This window comes from Vicugna pacos, chromosome 23, assembly GCF_048564905.1.
Source record: "Vicugna pacos chromosome 23, VicPac4, whole genome shotgun sequence".
Taxonomy (NCBI): domain Eukaryota; kingdom Metazoa; phylum Chordata; class Mammalia; order Artiodactyla; family Camelidae; genus Vicugna; species Vicugna pacos.
In genome coordinates this window covers 38,196,232-38,216,348 of record NC_133009.1, presented here as the reverse complement: position 1 = coordinate 38,216,348, position 20,117 = coordinate 38,196,232, and the positions used below count along the sequence as shown (strand labels likewise).

The following is a 20,117-nucleotide window of genomic DNA, read 5'->3' as shown; positions in this document are numbered from 1 at the left end:
GCTGCAGGCTGAGCGTCTCGAGAGCACAGGCACAGCTCCTGTGTGCTCTCCCCGCAAAGCCTGCCTGACCCGCGCTGCTCCTCATGTGCACGTGCGCGGGTGGGACCCCACCTCCTCCAGCCCCCTGCTCCCTAGAACACGGAGACACCACCATCCTCTGGTCTTTCCCACCGACCTGCTCAGAACACTGGCCAGCAGAGGGGAACCCAGGAGAACGAAGTTCACAGTCACTTAAAGACTTTTCACTCAAAAATATTTATTAAAATCATGATTAAACCTCAAAAAGGAATGCAGCGCTTTGCACAGTACTGAGAGAATCAGCAAAAAGAAAAGAAAATCCTTCTTGCTCCTCCTGAGACCCAGGTGGGGGGGAGACGGCCCCTGCCAGCGCCAGCGGCTGGGCCTGCCCGAGGGAACTGCCCTATGCGGTCCCCTGGTCTCAGGTCGGAGCAGAGGCCCAGGGAACAGGCTGCCTATCCTGGGGCTGTGAACTCACGAAGCTGGCGAGACCCGGCACTGGGAGCTATGGCTGCGGAGCTGCCAAGTCGGCCGAGGCAGAGGCCGTCGCGGGGGCCTCTAAGTGCCCGTGGGCGCCACGATCTGCTGCACGTAGTGGACGACGTTGCTGTGGAGCTGGGAGGCAGTGGCAGCAAAGGTCTCCTTGGCCAGGGCCCGGGCGGCCTCGCTGCCCCGCATCATGGCGTGGTACAGCGGGAGGGTGTACTTCTGCTTCCCCTGCAAGAGGCGCGCACAGCCGTCAGCCCACCCAGGGTCTGTGCCCCAGCACTGCGCTCCTGGACCGTCGTGGTCACGTGCCAAAAGGGATACGGGTGCCAGCGCTGGAGCAAGGAGCGTCCCAGACGCGAAGACCAGCGTCCTGGGATCTCCTTGGAGGCCAAAGACCCGCATGGACGTCTCGGCACCCCCCCTGCCTGGGAAGGTCTATGCTCGACAAAACCAGTTTGGGGGCTTGGCACGTGGGAGAGACCCCAAACTCTCAGAAAGCTGTAAGTGGTCAGCCAGCAAGTCAACAGCACGCAGGAGAGGCCACAGCCCCCAACACAGGACCGCATGAGGTCCTGCGGCAGCCAAGCACTGGAAAATCCACACGTTTGCACAGCCACCCCATAAGGTCCTAACCCCCAGAGGCTGGAGGAGACCTGTGAACAGGTGCCTGCGAGCAAGTGTGGGAATCTGAACGCCGCTTTGTCCGCGGCCCGGCTCCCACCCTGCTCTGGAATCTCTGGATGCTCATCCGGAGAGCCGGGCGGGCCCCTCCCCAGGAGCAGGAGCCTGTAATCTCCCCTGCATTCAGCTTGTCCCGGCCTCTCCCCAGAGACCAGCACCCTCTCCCCAGAGACCAGCACCGCTCACCCATGACCCTCCCTCTCCCGCCCTCCCAGCCTCGGGTCAGCACCGACCGGCTCTTTCCCCTCGGGCCTCGCCAGCTGATCTGCAGAAAGTTCCCAGGCTGCGGCTCCTCTCCCCTAGGGCAGCCCCACCCACAGGACCACTGCTCCCCGCCATGTGCCCAGGGGGACCCGTAGGTGGGGGCACCCACCTGGCTCTGCAGGAATTCCTTCACTTTCCAGAAATCCTCCTGGTAGTCGTTCTTAAGGACAATCTGGCCCCACCGCAGCCGGAGCTCTGCGTTCTGGGAATTTGAGACCTTTGCATATGTCTCTCCAAGTCTTTTCACATTCCCTGGAGAAAAGAAACAGGTCATTAACGACTTCCTGGCAAAGCTGAGAAGGCCGGTGTCCGCCCAAGGCCCTCCGAGGGCACCAGCAGAAACTTCAAGGAGGCTTCCGACCACCCACCCGACTCGCCTCTTTGCGCCTAAAACGGTGACCTTGTCCCACACTTGCCGTGATTCCTCAGGTTCTTCCACCAAACTTCCCTTCGTGTTACTACGTATCTTCTGCCATCACCCGTCTTCCTTCCCAGATTAAAGCTCGTGTGTCCCTCTAAAATATCCTGCCCCAATTTTCCTCCCACCAGCAACCTGCTGAAAATCACCTTGGTTTTTCTAACCGTTTTTTAGAATTCACTCCTTGGTGAGTATTACTTCTGGTGGAGCAGAAGTGAGCGTTAGTGTTTAAGAGCTTCAGCCAAGTGGCTCCAGGCTCCAGGCCCCAGCCCCACAGCTGCTGGCTGCGTGGTCTGTGTCTGGGCTCACCCTCCAGCCCGGGGGTCACGGTCACAGCACCCAGAGTGGTCACAAGGGTCACGTGCCGTAGCAGACACGCGGCACCTAGAAGGACCAGCTGCAGAAGCTGAGGGCGTCTTCCCTCTTTACAGAAGAACTGGGGGTTGAGCCCAGGACCTCGAACATGCTAAGCACGCACTCTACCGCTGAGCTACACCCTCCCTGCTCGGACACGCTCCTTGCCGAGGACCTCTGCCCACCCCCCACTCCCACCCACAGCCACCTGCGGAGGCGCCTGTCTCCCTCCAGCGCCTGACGTAAAGCTGCGCATGCCAGGGGCCCGATTCACCGCTGAAGAAACAATCCACTCTTTCTCACCGGCGGGGAGAGGGGACTTCTGGAGAACCTTATCCAGGAAGTAAACCAGCTGGTAGGTCTTCCAGGCAGAGATGGACACAGCGTCGATGGCCCTCTGGTCTAGCTCCGCGGTCGCCCACAGCTGGGCCAGCTCGTCAGCCGGCCTCATGAGGGAGTCCCCGGGAGAGAGGTCAGGGAGGTAGGGGGGCCAGCCCGGGGTGTTCAGCCAGTGATCAAACTCAAGCCCTGTTTGGCAGGAGGGGAGAGAGGCCAGAGTTCCCGGCAGCTCCAGGGCAGCTCACCCCAGCAGCTCCCAGGACCTCACCCTCTGCCTGCCTCTCCACATCCCAAAGGCTCCCTCTAGAACTTACACCGCTTCCTACACAGCCACCCGCTCTGCGGGGCCCTGCTTACAGCGATGCCCACACTGTCCCAGTGGACCCCACTGCCCCTTCCACTGTGAGGGTGTCCTGGGCCCCCAGTCATTTTGGTGCATCAGGACCACGGCATGGGTGCGGCCCAGCTCTGATGCCCGGAACCACCCGGTGCCAGTGCCCCTGGGCTCCAGGCCCCGCGGCCTGGGGTCCTGCCCCTGCTCTGCCCGACCAGCTGGGGGCCGTGCGCACGTTATGGCCCTCTCTGTGCCTCGGGGTGAGAGGCCCTGGCGTGGCTGGCAGTTGTGAGGATCAAACGCACAGTAAGAGTTTAGCACACGGCCTCGCAACTTACATGTCACGAGCTGCAGACCCACACCCTACAACCAGAGGGCAGTGCCAGCAGGCTGGCCCGACCCCAGGCGGCTGGGGAGCCAACGGGCAAGCCAACCACGGAGCGGCCCAGGACAGGACGCGCTCCAGCCTCCCTCAGGAAGCACAGGGACACACTGACCACGTGCGTCCAGAGACGGGAGTGGAAGAGGTGAGCAAAGCTCTTCGTGTCGAACAGAGCCCAAGACCCACGCTGGCCCCAAAGTGCCACTGCCCAGACCCCCACCCTTGGCACCAGGTCTCCCCAAGTGTGAGTCAGACCCTCCCTTGGCGATAACCTACAAGCCAGGTCCTCTGCTCACCTGGGATGGAATCCACCCCCTTTTTCTTCAGCTCAGGGAAATATTCCAAGTAGAACTCAAGAAAGTCATCGGCTAAGATACTTTGGAATTTAAATTCATCCACGTAGGCCTGTGAGGAGGGAGGCGTGTTCAGGCGCCCGGTCCGCAGGCCCCTCCTCCCCCCTGCTCCCCTCCCCTCTGAGCTGACTGCACCTTGAGGAAGCTGTCAAACTGGCCCTGGTCGCCCACCAGGTGGGCCAGGTAGGAGACGAAGCAGAAGCCTTTCTCATAGGGGGTCTCATTGTACGTATCGTCCGGGTCAACACCTGCAGGGAGAGATCCAGATGCAAAGAGCAGCCTCGGGAGAGCCGGGAGCTCTGCTTCCCAGGGATAGCGAGGGGACAGCGAGGCCAGGGAAGTCTCCAGACCCAGCTGGGCTTCGCTCCAGGCCCTTCGAGACGGAGAAGGCAGCCCCGGGGCCCCGGCGGGTTCCCTCATCCCCGAGGGCGCTGTGCTCGGTGGGCTCCTTTGGCCCTGCGCCTCCTCCAGCCCCGCTGGTCTCACGGACGCGCAGCCGCCCTCCTGGAGCCGCGGGGGTTCTACAGGCGTTCTAGACCAACACCCACCAACCACCCGCCTATGAGAAAGAAGTTCCCGCTCAGAGTCGGCAGAGCCCGGCACGTGAGCTTCAACTGCACAAAAACATTTAAGTCAGTCACACATGGAACTAACAAAAAATGTTAGGAAACAGAAATTCATGACCTCGGACAAGTCACTGAGCTCTTCTGGCGCTCAGTCACCCCTCCGCCCAGTAAGGATAACGGGACGGCGGGAGTGGGGCGGAAACAGCCCAAGAGGGACGGGGACCCAGACCCGCGGAGTCACTGCAGGGGCTCCTCCCTCGAAGGCCAGCATCCGTGTGCTCAGAGCACATGAGAAGCTGAACCTGACGGGGGCCCCACCCCAACCCACCTGGCTCTATCTTCACCCGCAGCTTGTTCAGTGGGTGGTCCTCGCCCGTTAGGTCCATGTGCTGCCGAAGCAGAGCCCGCCCCGTCGCGGCTTCCAAGCAGGTGTACGCGGCCCCTGCACAGGAGACAGCGGCTGGTGCCACCCCAGGAACGTCCTCCTGCGTGGCCCCGAGAAGTGGGGACCACGGGTGGGCAGGTGGGGCCCAGGCTCCCCCACCACACCTCTCCCTCCGACTGCGGCCTTCCCCAGCAACGTGTTCTCCTTTTTAGAGACGGTAACTGATCTTCCACAAGCGGAATGTTTACCCCGACTTCCTCTCAGACTGGAGAAACGTCAGCCAAGACTCTCCCGGGCCGCCTCCCTCCAGCTCTAATAGTCACTGAGGGGGCGGCGAGGGGAGGGGACAGACGTGAACCAGCCACCATCGCTCTCAAGAGGCCCTGACTCTGGGCAAGCGACCTGACCCCGCTCAGCCTCGGTTCCCTCATCTGCACAGTGGACAGAAACATCTGCCTGCAGGACTCTCGGCGGCTGCCTCAGACACTCACAAGGGCTCTGGCTGGAGCGAGACATCTCGACACACTTCCTGGGAAGCAGAGACAACGTGTGCCAAAAAGCCTTTGAAGTGTTCGGGTCCTGACATATGTTTCTAGGAATTTCTCTTTATTGAAATAGCCTAAGACGAACATAAAGATGTTTGTCTGAACACTATTTCATCGGAAAACTGAACACAACCTAACAACTGGAGAGCGAATAAATACAAAGTGTCCATGCTTCGCAGCTGCAGAAGAGAACGTAATGACCTGGGGAAACGTCCAACTTCATTAAGTTCGGGAGAAAAGGCAGTTGTAAAACCGTGTATGGTCTGATGATTCACAAACACGGAACGTCTGAAGGGACATCCACTGACTATCTCTGCATGGTAAGGTTACAGGTCAGTGTTCTGTGTGCCCTTTTCCATGTGGGGCAGAGAAATCAGAGACTACAGCTGCCACGTTGCTAAAGCACCTGACACGCGGTGGGTTTGCAGTCGAGACGGCGGTGAGGCTGAGCTGGGCTCAACCTGAGTTGTGTCCTCACCTGCCCCGCAGCTGGGGCGCGCTTCTTAGAGTCACGGTGAGCCGCGTGTTAACAGAAGCAGCTAGACCCGCTCCCCACGGCTGCCACAGAGTCGGCAAGCAGCGGGCACACAGGTGCCCGTGGCGGGGAAGGCTCACAGCGCTCCCGGGATCACTCACAGAATGAGCCAGCGTCCAGGTGAACAGCCCGGCGGCTTGGCCGGGTGTCGGCCGTTGAGGGAGAACAGGGCACCCAGTGGCTTCAGCACCACAGAGGCACCTTCCCCGCTGTTCCTGGAGACAACTGTCCACTTTGGGCTGCCCTCTCCCCACAGCTCCCCTGACCAGTGACAGGCAGTCAGGGGGATCCGTTCAGGCAGAACTTCGGTCTCGAGTCAGCCCCGGGCCTCTCCCCCAGCTCTCTGCACTCCCACCACCTCCCTCCGTGCCCATGCGGACCCCCAAACCCCACAAGGAGACGGTGCCAGCCTCGCAGGCCGGGGGTGGGAGGCAGGTCCGAGGAGGGGCTCACCAAAGAGGGTGGTGGAGATCCTCCTCTGGGCGTACATGGTGAAGCCCTCATTCAGCCAGAACTCCCCCCAGTTGGCGTTGGTGACCAGGTTCCCGAACCAGCTGTGGGACACCTCATGGATGATGACGTCGGCCAGGGAGCGGTCGCCCGCCAGCAGGCAGGGGGTGACGAAGGTCAGGCAGGGGTTCTCCATGCCCCCAAATGGGAAAGACGGGGGCATGAAGAGCACATCATACCTGCCGGAGCGGGAGGTCATGGGAGGTCACGGGCAGCTCCAGGGCCACCCCGCCTCCGCCCAGGGCGTGGGCCCGGCCTGCTCAATGGGGACGTGGTCAGCCCTGTCACCCCGGCTCCCTGGGGCCCAGTAGGGCCTTGGGGACCTCGGGTCGGAAGATGGCAGAGAGGGAACGGGGTGTGGGGCTGTTCCTGCAGCGGGAGGTCACATCAGCCAACCCCCCAACAGCAAACCCCAGGCACCTTCCCCACACCCACAGCCCGCCTCCCCGAGCCCCTCCCGGACCACAACTCCACCAGCAGGGCCTGGATTGTCTCCTCCCCCTCCCTGGCCCTGCCCAGCATGGGGGAGCCGCTCAGTTCAACCACAGAGACATCAGATCCATGTGACACCACACCTGCCCCAAACGTAGGGTCCGAAAAGCTTCTCTCCCGTTGCCAAAAACTCCTCTATCACCCCGTCGTACTCCGCCTTGGCGGCCGCGATGAGGCAGGGCTCGGCCCACACCCGGCTCCTGGACACGAGGGCGCAGAGAAGGGGTGCTGTGCTCATGGCGGGGACCAGCCCCGCAGCACCTGCAGAAACTGGCCTCCATCTCACACCAGGCCGACGACCGTGAAACTGCGGCCAGCCCCGGGGACAGGAGAGGCCAGCCACCCACACCGACCCGGAGAGTGCACTACACCTGAGGGGCCAGAGGACCCTAGGCCAGCCCAGGGCGGTGGCCTGCCTGCCCTACGACACCAACACTGACCGCAGCCTTGCAAAAGCTACGCAGCCCTCCAGGCCTCAGTCTCCTCATCTGTGGGAGGCACGGTGAAGAGAGGAGGAGGGTGTGGAAGCCCTGCTTCCCACAGTGGCTGGCGGAGGAGACACCGGTTTACCTCACTTCCCCGCAATGTGAAAAGACTTTCACGACCTAACCTCTGGAACTGAAAGAAACTTTAGAGAAAATCCAGTTAATGCTGATGGAAAAGCGTTGACTGTCTCAGGCGCCCCGGTGGTCCTGCGGCCATGAGGGAGAGTGCCTCGCTCCTTGGAGAAGCAGGCTGGTTCACCTAACGGTCCAGCGAAACAAAAGCAAACGCACACAAAGCTGGAACTACTCCGGCAATGTGGCCGGGCAGACAGGTATTCAGTGCATCACTCTCCCAACTTCCGATCAGAAATGTTCAATTATGAGAGGGGGTTGGGAACAGCTCCATGTTAGAGTGTGTGCTTAGCGTGCATGAGGTCCTGGGTTCAATCCCCAGTGCCTCCATTAAAAAAAGTTAATCATGATATTTCCAGAGCAAAAAGATGAGAAAGCAAAGGTAAGGGGTGGGAGGAATGAAGAGGGTCCAGTCTGACGCAAAGTCAAGGCTGAAAGGGGACGGGAGGGACCAAGACCACCCGCGGACTCCGGGCCCTGCAGCCGAAGCCCACGTCCAGCCAAGGCCCCAGATGCTCAGTGGACCGCTCCTCACATGGACATTCCTAATCGAGGGACAGACGGCAAGGCGGGCTGGTGCGAGACCAGGACACGGGAAGATGGGGTGAGGGAAAGGCGGGCTGGGGGTGGGAGAGGCCAACAAGCTCGGGTCACACAGGGCTTCAAGTGCTGTGTGACACATTCGGGGGTGATCACTGTGGCCGCAGGACACAGAAACCAGGCCAACGACAACAGGGCGTGAGCTTCCCCAGGACAAGCAGGGGGGCGAGGGCAGGCCCCATGGGGCACCCACACTCGGGGGTGGGCGGAGGAGACCCGCAAGGAGACCACAACCAGGACGGCCGCATCACGGAGGCAGAGGTAGGTGGACAGAGGCAGGTGAGGCGCAGGGCAGAAGGGCTGTCCTGTGTCCACCAGGCGTCCATATGCCCTCAGTCCAGGAGAGTCAGTGAGGCAGGGGGCTGGACTCCAATGGGTGGAAGTGGGGAGAGGGGGTGAGTACAGGCCAGAGCGGAACGTGGGCTCAGTGAGGTTTTGGGTGTGTTTTGTGCTTTTTTTCAGAGCTACGAGACGTCATGCTCGGGGGCTGAAAGGGAAGAGGCAGTTGGGCTGCAGGTTTGAATGGAGGGTAAGTGATGGTTGATCAACAGCTCAGATGAAAAAATTTGCCCCGAACAGAAGGAAGGAAGGGCCCTCATCAGAATCCAGAGGGAAGGGAGGACAAGAGCAGACTGCGGGGACCTTGGGCGTGCAGGACACAATCGCCCCTAACAGATTGAAGGTCCCAACAGAGCAGAGACAAGACCAGCCGCCTGGCGTGTGGGCCGGGGTCGGAACCGGAGCCCTGAGGACCTGGGTCAAGTCTCCGTTTAGGGAGGTGGGAGGCCTGCTGAGCCACGGAGCAGGGTGAGGTGAAGACTGCGTCTGCCGCGTGCCCCTCGGAAACCTCTCCAGCGTCTCTGCTGCCTGCCCTTCCGTCCCAGGGCGTGCGCAGTCTCCCTCTCTCCAACGCCCCGGCGCAGAGCGGGGAGGGGGCTGCAGGACCCCGGCCAGACGCACAGCAGGACACAGCACGGGGCCTGGGCGTCGCTGAGAGATGAGCAGTCACGCCTGGGCAGGACGGAAGCCGGGCAGGAGAGGCCGGCTGCCCAGGGCGTGAGGGGCGGGGACGGGGAGCTGGTGGGAGTGGGGCTGCCCCAGGGCAGAGGCCAGCAGGGGGTCAGAGGGCTGCAGGGCCAAGCTGTCGCGAGTTCCTGATCCAGCCCAGTCCTCAGCGACGCGACGCCCGTGTCCCAGCCCTGGGACCCGGCGTGAGTCGGGGGAGGAGGTGGGGGTGGAGAAGGCCCAGGCCAGCCCAAAGCCGGGAGGTCTGCGTGGAGGAAGGGCGCCGGAGCAGGCCTGTGGGAGCCGCCCAGCGAGCCGCACCGCCACCCGCGGGCCCGCAGTTAGCCAAGTCCCCGGCCCTGCGTGCCGGCCGTCGGCAGCGAGAGCATCAAGGCCGGGCAAGCGGGGACCCAGACCATCCCCCCAGAACATGGATGCCGTCAGAAGCAATTAGTACACGCACAGTCAGCCTGGAATCTCACCGCCAGGATTCTAGGGCAAAAAGCACTGGGTTTGCAGGAGAAACCCTGGAATCTGAATCCCAGTCCCACCAGCCCTGTGGTGGTGCTCACACCTTCTCACCAAAGCCTCCGTCTGCTCATCTGCAAACTGGAGACAGCACCTCCCACGGCTTTGTGAGGATTAGAAAAGGTAACATACAGGAGGCCGGTGGGGAACGTTCACCCATCTCTTCTCCCAGAATTCTCCTCCTGTGGCAACAGGGACTGAAACTGGGGGCCTGCTTTGCCAGGAGACCCTCCTGCTTCACAAACCCCCATAAGACCCTACGATATGACCCACCCGGGGGGCGAGGACCGTCCACCTGACAGGGGAAGGGGTAGGCCATCGGGCCCGTTACCCAGGTTCTGTCCCTGGATTGACCTACTGTCTTCACTTTCGCACAGAGGGTTCAAATAAAGTGCGGTGGCCTGGTGTGTTCAGAAACCACTGCTCCCTCATTTCCACCAGGAGCTCATCCTGTTACTCATAGAACCGTAGCAAGAGTAAGCACCCTAAGATCATTCCTCTGCTTGTCCGGTTTCCTGGCAGCTGACGTGCCTCTGGGCACCTATACCCTGTCCACCAGGAAAGGGACCTTCTCTCTCCAGACTGGTTCTCTTCTGAGTGTGTGGCTGGAAGCAGACACCACCGCAGCCACACTGATCACTCTCTGACCCGCGGACAGAGGACCACGATGCAGGGGATGCTGCTACGCCCGGCTCAAAGCCAGAGGCTGGCAACAGACCCTGTGTGTCCGGGAGCGCAGAGCCTGGAGGGGAGGACAGCTTCCTGTTTATACCAGGTTACGCGGGGAGAGAAGACAACAATGGGCCTAATGTGAACTGTGGACTTTGGTCGATAAGAACGTGCCCGTGTTGGTTCAGCGACTGTACCAAACGTGCCACACAGATGAGCGATGCTGAGGGTGGGGAGTATACATGTGTGGGTGGGGAGGGCTATGTGCACTCTGTATCTTCTGCTCAATTCTGCTATGAACCTGAAACTGCTCTAAAAAATAAAGTCTATTAGCTAAAAAAAAAAGACAACAGTGGGAAACAGCTGCACTCCTGGTCAAATTTCTCTTCTTGGGAAACCTTAAAAAATCCTTATTTATCTCTGCTAACCCCATCCCCCGCTGCAGTGAGGGACCTGTCACCACAGGCTCAGGCTTCTGCATCGGGGCAGAGGGATGGGAGCTACCACGCTCCTGTCCAGGCAGACCGTGAAGTCAAGGTCACGTGTTCTAGGAATTATGTGCCAGAGAAAATGAGATTTGGTTCAAACACAAAAAAAACAAATATGGTTGCTAGAAGGTGATTTAGAACTTAAAGGTACCAACAAAGGTCGCTCTCCTGAACTACTGCCCGAGCTCCAATCTGCCTCTGCGAGATGGCCCAGGAGAGCCTGCTCAGCACAGACGCAGGGTGAGAACAGGGCTGGGGGGGCACGGGGACTACAGGGGAGGGCGTGCTGTGCCACACAAAGGCCCTGGGCTCGGGAGGCTCCCACCACCCCGAGAACCACCCCGGCAGGTCCAGGGGCCAGTCAGAGACCTCTGTGCCTCGGAGGGCAGTCCAGTCTTGCCTGCAGGGGCCTGGTCTCCTACCTGGGTCCAACATCGGCCGAAACCAGATCTCCAACGGCCAGAGCTACCAGGTAGGAGGGGATGGGATGACACATCTGGAAGAAGAACTTATTTGGACCTCTCTCCTCCCAGGTGTTAGCACTCATCACAGCGGTGAAGCCGTCTGGGACCTGACAACAGAGAAACCTTAGGCAACCTCACCTGGACAGAGTCTGCTTTTGCTGAGCTGGAAGGGCAGAAGGTCCGCCACCTGCGTGGTGCTGATGGTGACCTGCAGTCCACCTTGGGAAGCACGAAGGCTTCATGAAACTGAACTTGTGCTAACCTGATGGGACTGAGCACAGATACAATTTCTGCAGGTGGAGGAGGTTCCCAGAGGCCCCCTGGGCGGGGAGTACACTACTAACTGAAATGAGGCCCGGCAGGTCTGAAACGATCATTTCAATCCCAGGGGCAGGGACACCTGCCCTCGGCCCCTCACCTCCACAAGAGCAGAGTATCTGAACTTCACTGCAGGGGTGTCGAAGCAAGGAAAGAAGGCACGGTTCAGGACGGCCTGACCCTGGGTGTAGACGAAGGGCTTCTTTCCTGCCGTCTGCTCTGGGGCCAACCAGCAAACCTGAGAGGAGGCGAGAACATTCAGATCGACACCTGCATGAGCCCAGTGCAGCTGGAGGGAGGCGCTGGCTGGACGGGAGACTCTCAGGTACCCAAATTCTGCCAATGGCGAAAAGGAGTTCCCCTGGAGAACAGACACAACTGTGGGGGTGAGGATATATGTCAGCCCCACATGCTGTCTAGAGTTTGGAGAAGAGTCAGAGGATTCCAGGAGGGTCTCAAGGGAAGCAAAACTCCCTGGCTGGGCCTTGGAAAGTGGACAGGACTGAGGTGGCTGGACAGGAAGGCAGAGGACGTCCTCCAGGAGGCGGGCAGCATCGTGAGGAAGGTGAGGAGGGATGTGGCCCCATACGGAGGTGGGAGGTGCACCTGGACAGGTGGGATGAAGGACTCTGAACACAGAGACATCTGAGACTGATTTTTAAGAAGCATAAGGGAGGCACACTGGGATGCTGGGTTTTTCTCTGGTCGTGTGTGTGTGTGTGTGTGTGTCTCCTTCCAGAGTCCAGTACAGACGGAAAGATGGGGAGAGAGAGTAACATCTCAGTGGAGAAACCCAACAAGCCCTGCCTCAGCCAGGTGGCCAGAGGTCAACACAGCCATCACAAGTCACACTGACACTACGAGCCCTCAACACGACATTACAAAAATGGCCCTTATCTCTGCGAACTTCCATTCAATTTTGCTGGGAAACCAAAACTGCTCTAAAAAATAGTCTATTACAAACCAACCAACCAACCCCATAACCCCATATCTAATCACAAGAAAAACATCAGGCAAATTCCAAAAGAGGGGCACCCCACTCCTTGAAACTACCAAGGTCACCCACACAGGGAGGTTTGAGAAGCCGCCACAGCCAAGAGGAGCCCGAGGACACGTGGTGGCTGAACGGCCTGTGGACTTCTGGACAGGATCTTGGTGCAGAAAGACACTAGTTAAAAACTAAGGAAATCCAAAGACACTGTAGACTCTAGTTAATACCAAGGTATCAAAACTGGCCCGACAACTGTAAGAAATGCATCCTACTGTAAAACTAACCAAGCAGAAACTGTGTGTGGAGGGGGCTTGGGGAACTCTGTACTACCTGCTCAGTTTTTCTCTTAAAAAAGAATCCTGCTGGAATTTGACACAACACCGTGGGGTGATTGTGAATCAATAAAAAATTAAAAAAAAAAAAAAAGAATCCTAGTGTGGAGGGTCCAGCTCAGTGGTAGAGCACATGCTTAGCATGCATGAGGTCGTGAGTTCAATCCCCAATGCCTCCATTAAATAAATAAATAAGTAAACTTAATTACCTCCCCCTGAAAAAAATTTACTTTTAATCCTATTAATGGCAAAGACTGTAGCAAGCTGGCAATAAAAGTGAACACTTGCAGAACCCCACGAGGTGCCAGGCTCTGCATTAGACAGAACAAAGACAGCTCCTGTAACTTCTGTCAGACTCATGTCCATAAAGACTGACCACCATCCCCTCCACCATGACTCCTTACTCATCATCTCTGCTTGAGTTCTGTCTGTTTTTGTTTTAGTCTGGAGGAGGCTAGCGGGACATACACTACAGAGTCCATGTCTGGGTGGAGGTGAGCGCCCTCAGTAGGATGGTGGCAACGAGAAGGAGCAGGTGCAAGGCCGTCAGTGGAGACCTGCACAGGGCGAAGGGCAGTGCTTTGTCAAGTGTGGATCTCTGCCATCATGTCTGAAAGGAAAGCTATGCAGTTTGGGGCAAGGTGGCAGGGAGGGTATAGCTCAGTGGTAGAAATGTGTGCATGACGTCCTGGGTTCAATCCCCAGTACCTCCACGAAAAATAAATAAACTTAAAAATATATATATTTCAAAAAGCTATGTAGTTTGGATATTTCTTCAAAATTTTCCAGTTATCCTATTTAATCTCTGCCTCAAACCAGGAACCAGAACATAACAGAGCAAACACGGTCCCAGATGTCATGTCTCCCTAGTGGTCCCTGGGTTTTTCCTTTGTGGTTCCTTTATTTCCAGAATGGTGAGAGACGGAAACAGAACTGCCCTCTTGAGCAAGTTCCAACAGCAAAAGGGGAAATGCTACCAGAGCAACAAATGCCAAGAGTAGGCAGGCACCAGCTGTGAGCCTCGGAGCCCACCCTACCCAGGAAAGGACTGGCAGCTGCGCCAGGCCTCTCGTGAGGACTCTGCGACTCTCAGGGACGCGGGCACATCTTTTCCCTTCTGATTTCCTCCCGATTAAGACTTAAGAGTCAACCAGCAGTGACAAAGCCAAGAAGCCTAATTCCAGGTCTCACTTTTACTCAAATCCTTCTGTGCACCAAAGCCAGGACTTCGTGAGAGGACGCACTAACTGGCCGGTTTCAGAGCTGTCTCAGCCCAACGCCCTGGTAGGGCACCTGGAACAAAGGGCTGAGTCAGCACAGGGCAACGAGCCCGCGCCGGCAGGGCCTCCGCAGAGCAGAAGGAAGAGGCTCACCACCGGGCCGGGCAGGGACAGCCCCTAAGCTCACTTCCTGAACCTGCGCGGTCCAGGGAGCCGGGAGCGTGCGGTGGGCTCCTGGGGCACAGGCGGGCCAGGGATGGCGGTGCGGTGACGGGGCACAGGGGACGTCTGGAGGACAGGCGGGAGCGACAGGAGGGGCTGTGGGCGTCTGGACCAGGGCTGGCCGGAGGAGGGGCGCGGGGAGGGGACACTCACCCCGGGTCCCTCGCCGACGTGGTAGGTGAGCTGCACGCGCACGCGCTCGCCGGCGCCGCACGGCTGCGGGAAGTGCACGCACAGCGCCTGCCCGTAGTGCGAGAAGGGCCGCGTGCTCACCGGCACCGGCTCGGGCTCCGGCTCCGGCTGCCCCGCGCCCCGCGGACCCCGCCGCAGCGCCGCCGCCGTCACCTCCACGCACGGGTGCGAGTCCAGCCGCAGCTCCGCGGCGCCGCCGGGCTCGAGGCAGCGCAGCTCCAGCACCGCCGAGCCGTTCAGCCCGCGGCTGCCCGGGCCCGGCCCGGGAGGCCCGAACTCGACCCGCAGGTCCAGGTGCAGGTGCAGCAGCTCGAAGGCGCGGAAATTGGAGGCCGACGCCACGTCCTCGGCCAGCGCCGAGCGCAGCACCCGCCCGCCGGCTCCGGTCCCGCCGCCCGCCATCGCCCAGCGCAGCCAACGCCCGGGCGGCCGCAGGCCCCGCCCCGCCCCGCCCCGCCCCTCCCCAGGGACCCGAGCGCAGCCTCGGCGCAGGCCCCGCCCCTCCCGCCACCGCCCCGCCCACAGGCCCCGCCCTCCCGCCACAGCCCTTCCCCCCAGCGCAGGCCCCGCTCCTAAGCGCAGACCAAGCGAGGCTGCTCGCTAGGGCCCCGGGCGCCGTTGTGCAGACCTCGCCCCCACCCACCCCCGCCACCGCCCTGGGCCCGCCGCAGGCCCCGCCCCTCAGACCCCGCCCACAGCACAGGGCACGCCCCCAGCGCCCCGGGCGCCCGCAGACCACGCCCTGAAACAGGCCGGGCCTCGCCCCTCCTGCGGCTCCCCAGAGCCCCCCTCCCAGCTCTGCCCGCACCGCAGGATTTGGACAGTGTGGGTGGGACAACTGGGTCCACCTCTGTTCGAATTCATCCCCGTGTCCGACTCCAGGCTGGCCGCACCGAGCCCGGATTGCAGGGGTCTGGGTTCCAGATCGTACGCTCGCACTCGGCCAGTTGTTGGAGCCTCGTCGCCTTGGGCAAACCTCCGCCAAGAAAGGGGACTCTTTCCCAGCCTTTGGCACGGTGCAACAGGAGGAATTATACCAGTCTCTCGAGTCCACTGTGTTCTGTGTCTAAACACACCTGGGAAACAGCACGGAATCCACACTTGCCGCGTTCTCCCGGAGCTCCGGGCGCGCAAGGGCTGGGGACAAGCAGAGTCTCAGAGGACAGCTCCCTGAGCCGCCACGCCCCGACCGCGTGCTTGGTTTCTCTCCTGCACCAGTGGTGGCAGTGGCCCTCTGTGACCAGGAGCAAGTCAGTGGTGAGATTTTTACCAATCGGACAGGAAATGAGATTTTTTTAAAGTAGGGAGTTTTTCACAAAAGGAAACATTATCCTAGCATATGCTTCCAGTTTTCCAGGGTTAAATACATCTTATTTTATAAGATGTTTGTGGCAGATGTTTTTAAATTCCATAAAGTCAACGTTAGGTTTTTTTTTTTTTAACTTGTGAGCAAAATCCCCAAACTTTGGAAAACCACTTTTCAGACATTCAATGCATCTACCTTCAAGTTACCCATTCTCTACAGACCAGCTGCTGTGCTGGGTGCTGGAGATACAGCCTAAGCACACCTGCCACAGTGCCTGTCCCAGCGGTGCTCGCAGGCCAACTCACACTTCAATTTACAGAAGGAACAAAGGTCATGACAATTCCCCGTGCTGTGCTATGACCTGGGAAGAGCAGGGTGCCTCAGGAAGGCGAGGGGACATGGGGCCTGATCTGTCCAGTGTGTATCGTTAGAGGAAGAGGGCCTTTTATCTTTGGCTGCAGAGCAAAACATCTGTGGAGCTATGACGTTTGTTCTTCTAGCATTAACTTATCCCTGGGAATACAAGTGGCTACCTCCAGCCCCCTCAGTGCTGCTTCCCCTGTAAATGGCACCCTAACAACTCACGCACAGCAGAGACAGTCAGGAAAGCCTTCTGAGACAGCCTACCTCTTCCCCAAACGGCTTTCATTATTTATTTCCCTTTGAACGCTTAGAATGCCAACATATCTTGGATTTTGAAATAATGGCCTTCTGGAATCGATGAAAGCATGATTCTAAAGATTTAAAAGCCACAACAAATTGCAAGCAAAAATACAAAGATAAACCATACAGACATGTTTTGGTTAAACTGAGAAGACAAAGACAAAGATCTTAAGACTAGCCAAATTAAAAACAGGTTACTTATAAAAGAATGACAGAGGGGAGGGTACAGCTCAGTGGTAGAGTGCATGCTCAGCACACATGAGGTCCTGGGTTCAATCCCCAGTACCTCCCTTAAAAAAAAGAAAAAACCTAACTACACCACCTCCCAAAGAAATTAACACAACATGATAAACCAACTATACTTCAATTTAAAAAACACTTATTTTTTTTTAAAATGATGACTGGAAACTGGACCAACTGGATCGCTCTCAGTAGCAGCGATCACAGCCAGAGGCATTTCCTTAAAAACAAAAAACACAAACTGGGAAAAACCTGTCAACTTAGAATTGCATACCCAACTAAACTGTTACTCAAGAATGAAGGCAAATAGAGTTTTAGATAGCAAAATTCAGTGTTTAGCATCAGCAGACTCCCACTAAAGGAATTCTAAAGGAATTCTACTTCAAGAAAGAAAAATGATCACAGAAGGAATGAGATGCAAGAAGGAACAGTGAGCAAAGAAAAGTGGGAAATTTTAAATACTGTATAAAACACCAATAATAAATTAATGTTTGCATGAGGGAATCAGGATGAAATGAAAATATTAGACTAAACGTACACAAGAAGGGGGTGACTGAAGTTCTAAGTTCCTTGGATTAGTAGGCAAAGAGTAGATTTAGGGATAAATGTGAGTTTTTTTCTTAGGTATGTGTATTCAGATTCTAAAGAAAACCACTTGAAAAATATAAAATGGTTATAACTCACAAGCCAGCAAATGGGAAACCATGTAGTATAAAAAAAATCAAGGAAAAAAAGAAAACAAACTGGCTATGTTAGTAGTTACCCAGGCTGGGGGAGTTACCTAAACACAGGCTCAAAATACAGAAAACAAAAACTAGAATTACAAGGGAAAATGGGCAAATCTGCAACACAGTGAGAGACTCTGCATACCCCCCCCCGTAACTAAGAGCTCAGACAAGTTATGCAGACATGAGATCTGCACAAAAGTGTTACAGCCTTGACCTAATCAACACACAACAAATTCTGCACCTAACAGTTAGAGGAAACACACAAAACTAACCATAGACAGGCCACGAGAACTCTCACCAAGTGAAAGAATCAATTTCTTTGACCACAGTACAATTGTGTTAAAGCCAACGCTGGGAAAAGTTCTCCACAGATCACATGCATTCCTGCACATCCTGCGAAGCGAGGCGCTGACTACCCTTTGCTCTGGACTCTCTTGGAGGTTGCTTCTACAGAGAACAACTCTGAAAGACAGACGGTGACTTCCTCTAGAACAAAGGCTGAGTTTGCTTATCAGAGCGATTCTCAACCAGCAGTGGCTCTGCCCGCTAGCAGATACTTGACGGTGTCTGGAGACACATGTAGGGGTTACAACTGAGAGAGGCGGTGTCTCTGGCATCCAGGGGCAGAGGCCAGGGGTGCTGCAGCCCACAATGCACAGGACAGTTCCCCACAACTGACTACCCAGCCCCAGATGTCTGCAGCGGCAAGGCTGATAAACGCCGGCTTACGACCTTAGCCGGCAGAGTAGTGTCCCCCTTTGGAACCAAGGAGCGTCACGTTTACTGTCTAGGACAATGAAGGTGACTCTCTCCCTCAAGGCAGAAGGCAGGGATGCTACTGCCCACTGCACATGCTCCCGGTGCCCTGAGCTCAAGGCTCCTCTCCCGCAGTGCCGTTCGCTCAGCATGCAGGTGCCCTACTCTGTCAGAGAAGTTCCTGAGGCAGAAGAACGTATCAGAGAGGAACTGGGGTCTCTGAAGTAACGGATTCCTTGAAATGGAATCAACATAGGTAAAATGAAATTAACCTTTTTATTTTTAATTGCTCCAAGACAGAGGTGGCAACTTTTTTTTCCTCTAAAGGACAAGTATTTCGGGCGTTGCATGCCCTGTGGTCTCCGCTGCGAGCACTTAATTAACTCTGTTTATGGGATGAGTGCTGCCATCGTCAGGTGTGGAGTCAGGACTGGCTGTGCATCAGGGAAGCTCTGTTTGTGGACACTGGGATTTTAATTCCATGTAATTTTCACGTGTCATAAAGTCTTCTTCGTCTTTTGATTTTTTCAACCATTAGAAAAATTTTAAAGCCATTCTTCACTCACAGGCCATAAAAAAGAGGTGGCAGGGTGAGTTTGGCTGCTGGCTTGACTTCCGCTGTAAGACAACCTCCGGCACAAAGCAAAAGCAGAAGCAGCAGCAGTGCGCTGCGTCCACAGGAGGCAGGACGTGCCCGGGTCACAGCAGCAACAGGGCAAGGAGGAGCTGGGGAGAGCCCTGCAGTGAGGTCCTTACCCACGTGGCGTGGCATATTATTATCTTACGGTAAACTCTAGTTATAGATGTATCTTGTAAATCCCAGCTCAACCATGAAAAAACTTTTTAAATAAGTAAAAATAAGAAGTTAATAGATGAGATTAAATGGGATCTTTAAAACTGGTTAACCCAGATGAGGCAGAAAAAGAATAAAAGAAAAAACAGCAATAAATAGAAAACAGCTCACATGGGTCAACATGAAGAACCTAGTATTCGCATTACAGGGGTCCCAGAAAGGGAAAAGAAAGAGAGGAAACCTGAGAAAATATTTGGAGAGATAATCACCAAAAACTTCCCCAACTTGGGAAAGGAAACAATCACCCAAGTCCAGGAAGCACAGAGAGTACCACACAGGATCAACCCAAAGAGGAACACACCGAGGCACATAGTCATCAAACTGACAACAATTAAGGGTAAGGACAAAATATTAAAATCAGCAAGAGAAGAGCAACAAATAACATACAAGGGAACTCCCATAAGGTTTCAGCTGACTTTTCCGCATAAACTCTGCAGGCCAGAAGGGAGTGGCACAACATATTTAAAGTGATGCAAGGGGGAAACTTACAACCAAGAACACTCTATCCAGCAAGGCTCTCACTCAGATTTGATGGAGAAATCAAAAGCTTCACAGATTAACAAAACATAAAAGATTTTAGCACCACCAAACCAGCTTTACAGCAAATGTTAAAGAAACTTCTCTAGTCACCAAACCATAAGAAAAAAGATTTAAAGAAAAAAAACAAAACCTACAAGATTGCTTTGTTGGTGGGGGAGAGTGTAGCTCAGTGGTAGAGCACGTGCCTAGCGTGCACAAGGACCTGGGTTCAATCCCCAGCACCTCTATTCAAATCAATCAGTCAATCTAATCCCCACTGCCCCGTGCCAAAAAAAAAAAAGATTGCTTTGGCAGTTCAGGGTCTTTTATGGTTCCATGTAAATTTTGGAATTGTTTGTTCCAGTTCTGTGAAAAAAGTCATGAGCACTTTGACAGAGGCTGCACTGGATCTGTAGATTGCTTTGGGTAGTATGGCCGTTTTAATAATGTTGATTCTTCCAATCCAAGAACACAAGATCAATTTCCTTCATCAATGGTTTAGTTTTCAGAGCATAGGTAATCTCCTTGGTTAAGTTTATTTCTAGGTATTTTGTTGTTTTTGATGCAATGGAAATGTTTATGCCAGTTATAAAACTCTGGTATTTGAAGTGAAGAAAAAAAAGTGAATGAAGGGCCGCAAATGGCAAAATATCCTTCTTTTTTATGGGTGAGTTGTATTCCATTGCACATGTATGCTGCATCTTTTTTACCCATTCATCTATTGATGTGCACTCAGGATGC

At 56.2% G+C, this 20,117-nt stretch overlaps 1 protein-coding gene across 2 annotated transcripts; it reads right to left on the bottom strand.

The window, feature by feature from the left end:
- Positions 1 to 236: 236 nt before the first annotated feature.
- Positions 237 to 14,749, bottom strand: RNPEP (arginyl aminopeptidase). 2 transcript variants are annotated; one of them, XM_072948841.1, is made up of 11 exons: positions 14,273 to 14,749; positions 11,455 to 11,592; positions 10,995 to 11,143; positions 6,749 to 6,865; positions 6,117 to 6,352; positions 4,527 to 4,640; positions 3,768 to 3,880; positions 3,576 to 3,684; positions 2,528 to 2,752; positions 1,562 to 1,704; positions 237 to 735 (listed from the first exon to the last, which is right to left on the bottom strand). In XM_072948841.1, exons 1-11 carry the CDS (start codon positions 14,711 to 14,713, stop codon positions 577 to 579), a joined length of 1,944 nt encoding a protein of 647 aa, XP_072804942.1. In that variant the 5' UTR covers positions 14,714 to 14,749; the 3' UTR covers positions 237 to 576. The 2 variants fall into 2 exon arrangements, with proteins under 2 accessions (XP_072804942.1, XP_072804943.1); XM_072948842.1 differs by lacking the exon at positions 11,455 to 11,592.
- Between the last annotated feature and the right edge of the window lie 5,368 nt (positions 14,750 to 20,117).

Coding starts and splice junctions, on each gene's coding strand:
- RNPEP (XM_072948841.1), bottom strand. CDS start 14,713: ATGGCGGGCGGCGGGACCGGAGCCGGCGGGCGGGTGCTGCGCTCGGCG. Junction 11,144..11,454: donor GATACTCTGCTCTTGTGGAG/GTGAGGGGCCGA, acceptor CTCTGTTGTCAG/GTCCCAGACGGCTTCACCGC. Junction 3,685..3,767: donor AGTTTGACAGCTTCCTCAAG/GTGCAGTCAGCT, acceptor CCCTCCTCACAG/GCCTACGTGGATGAATTTAA.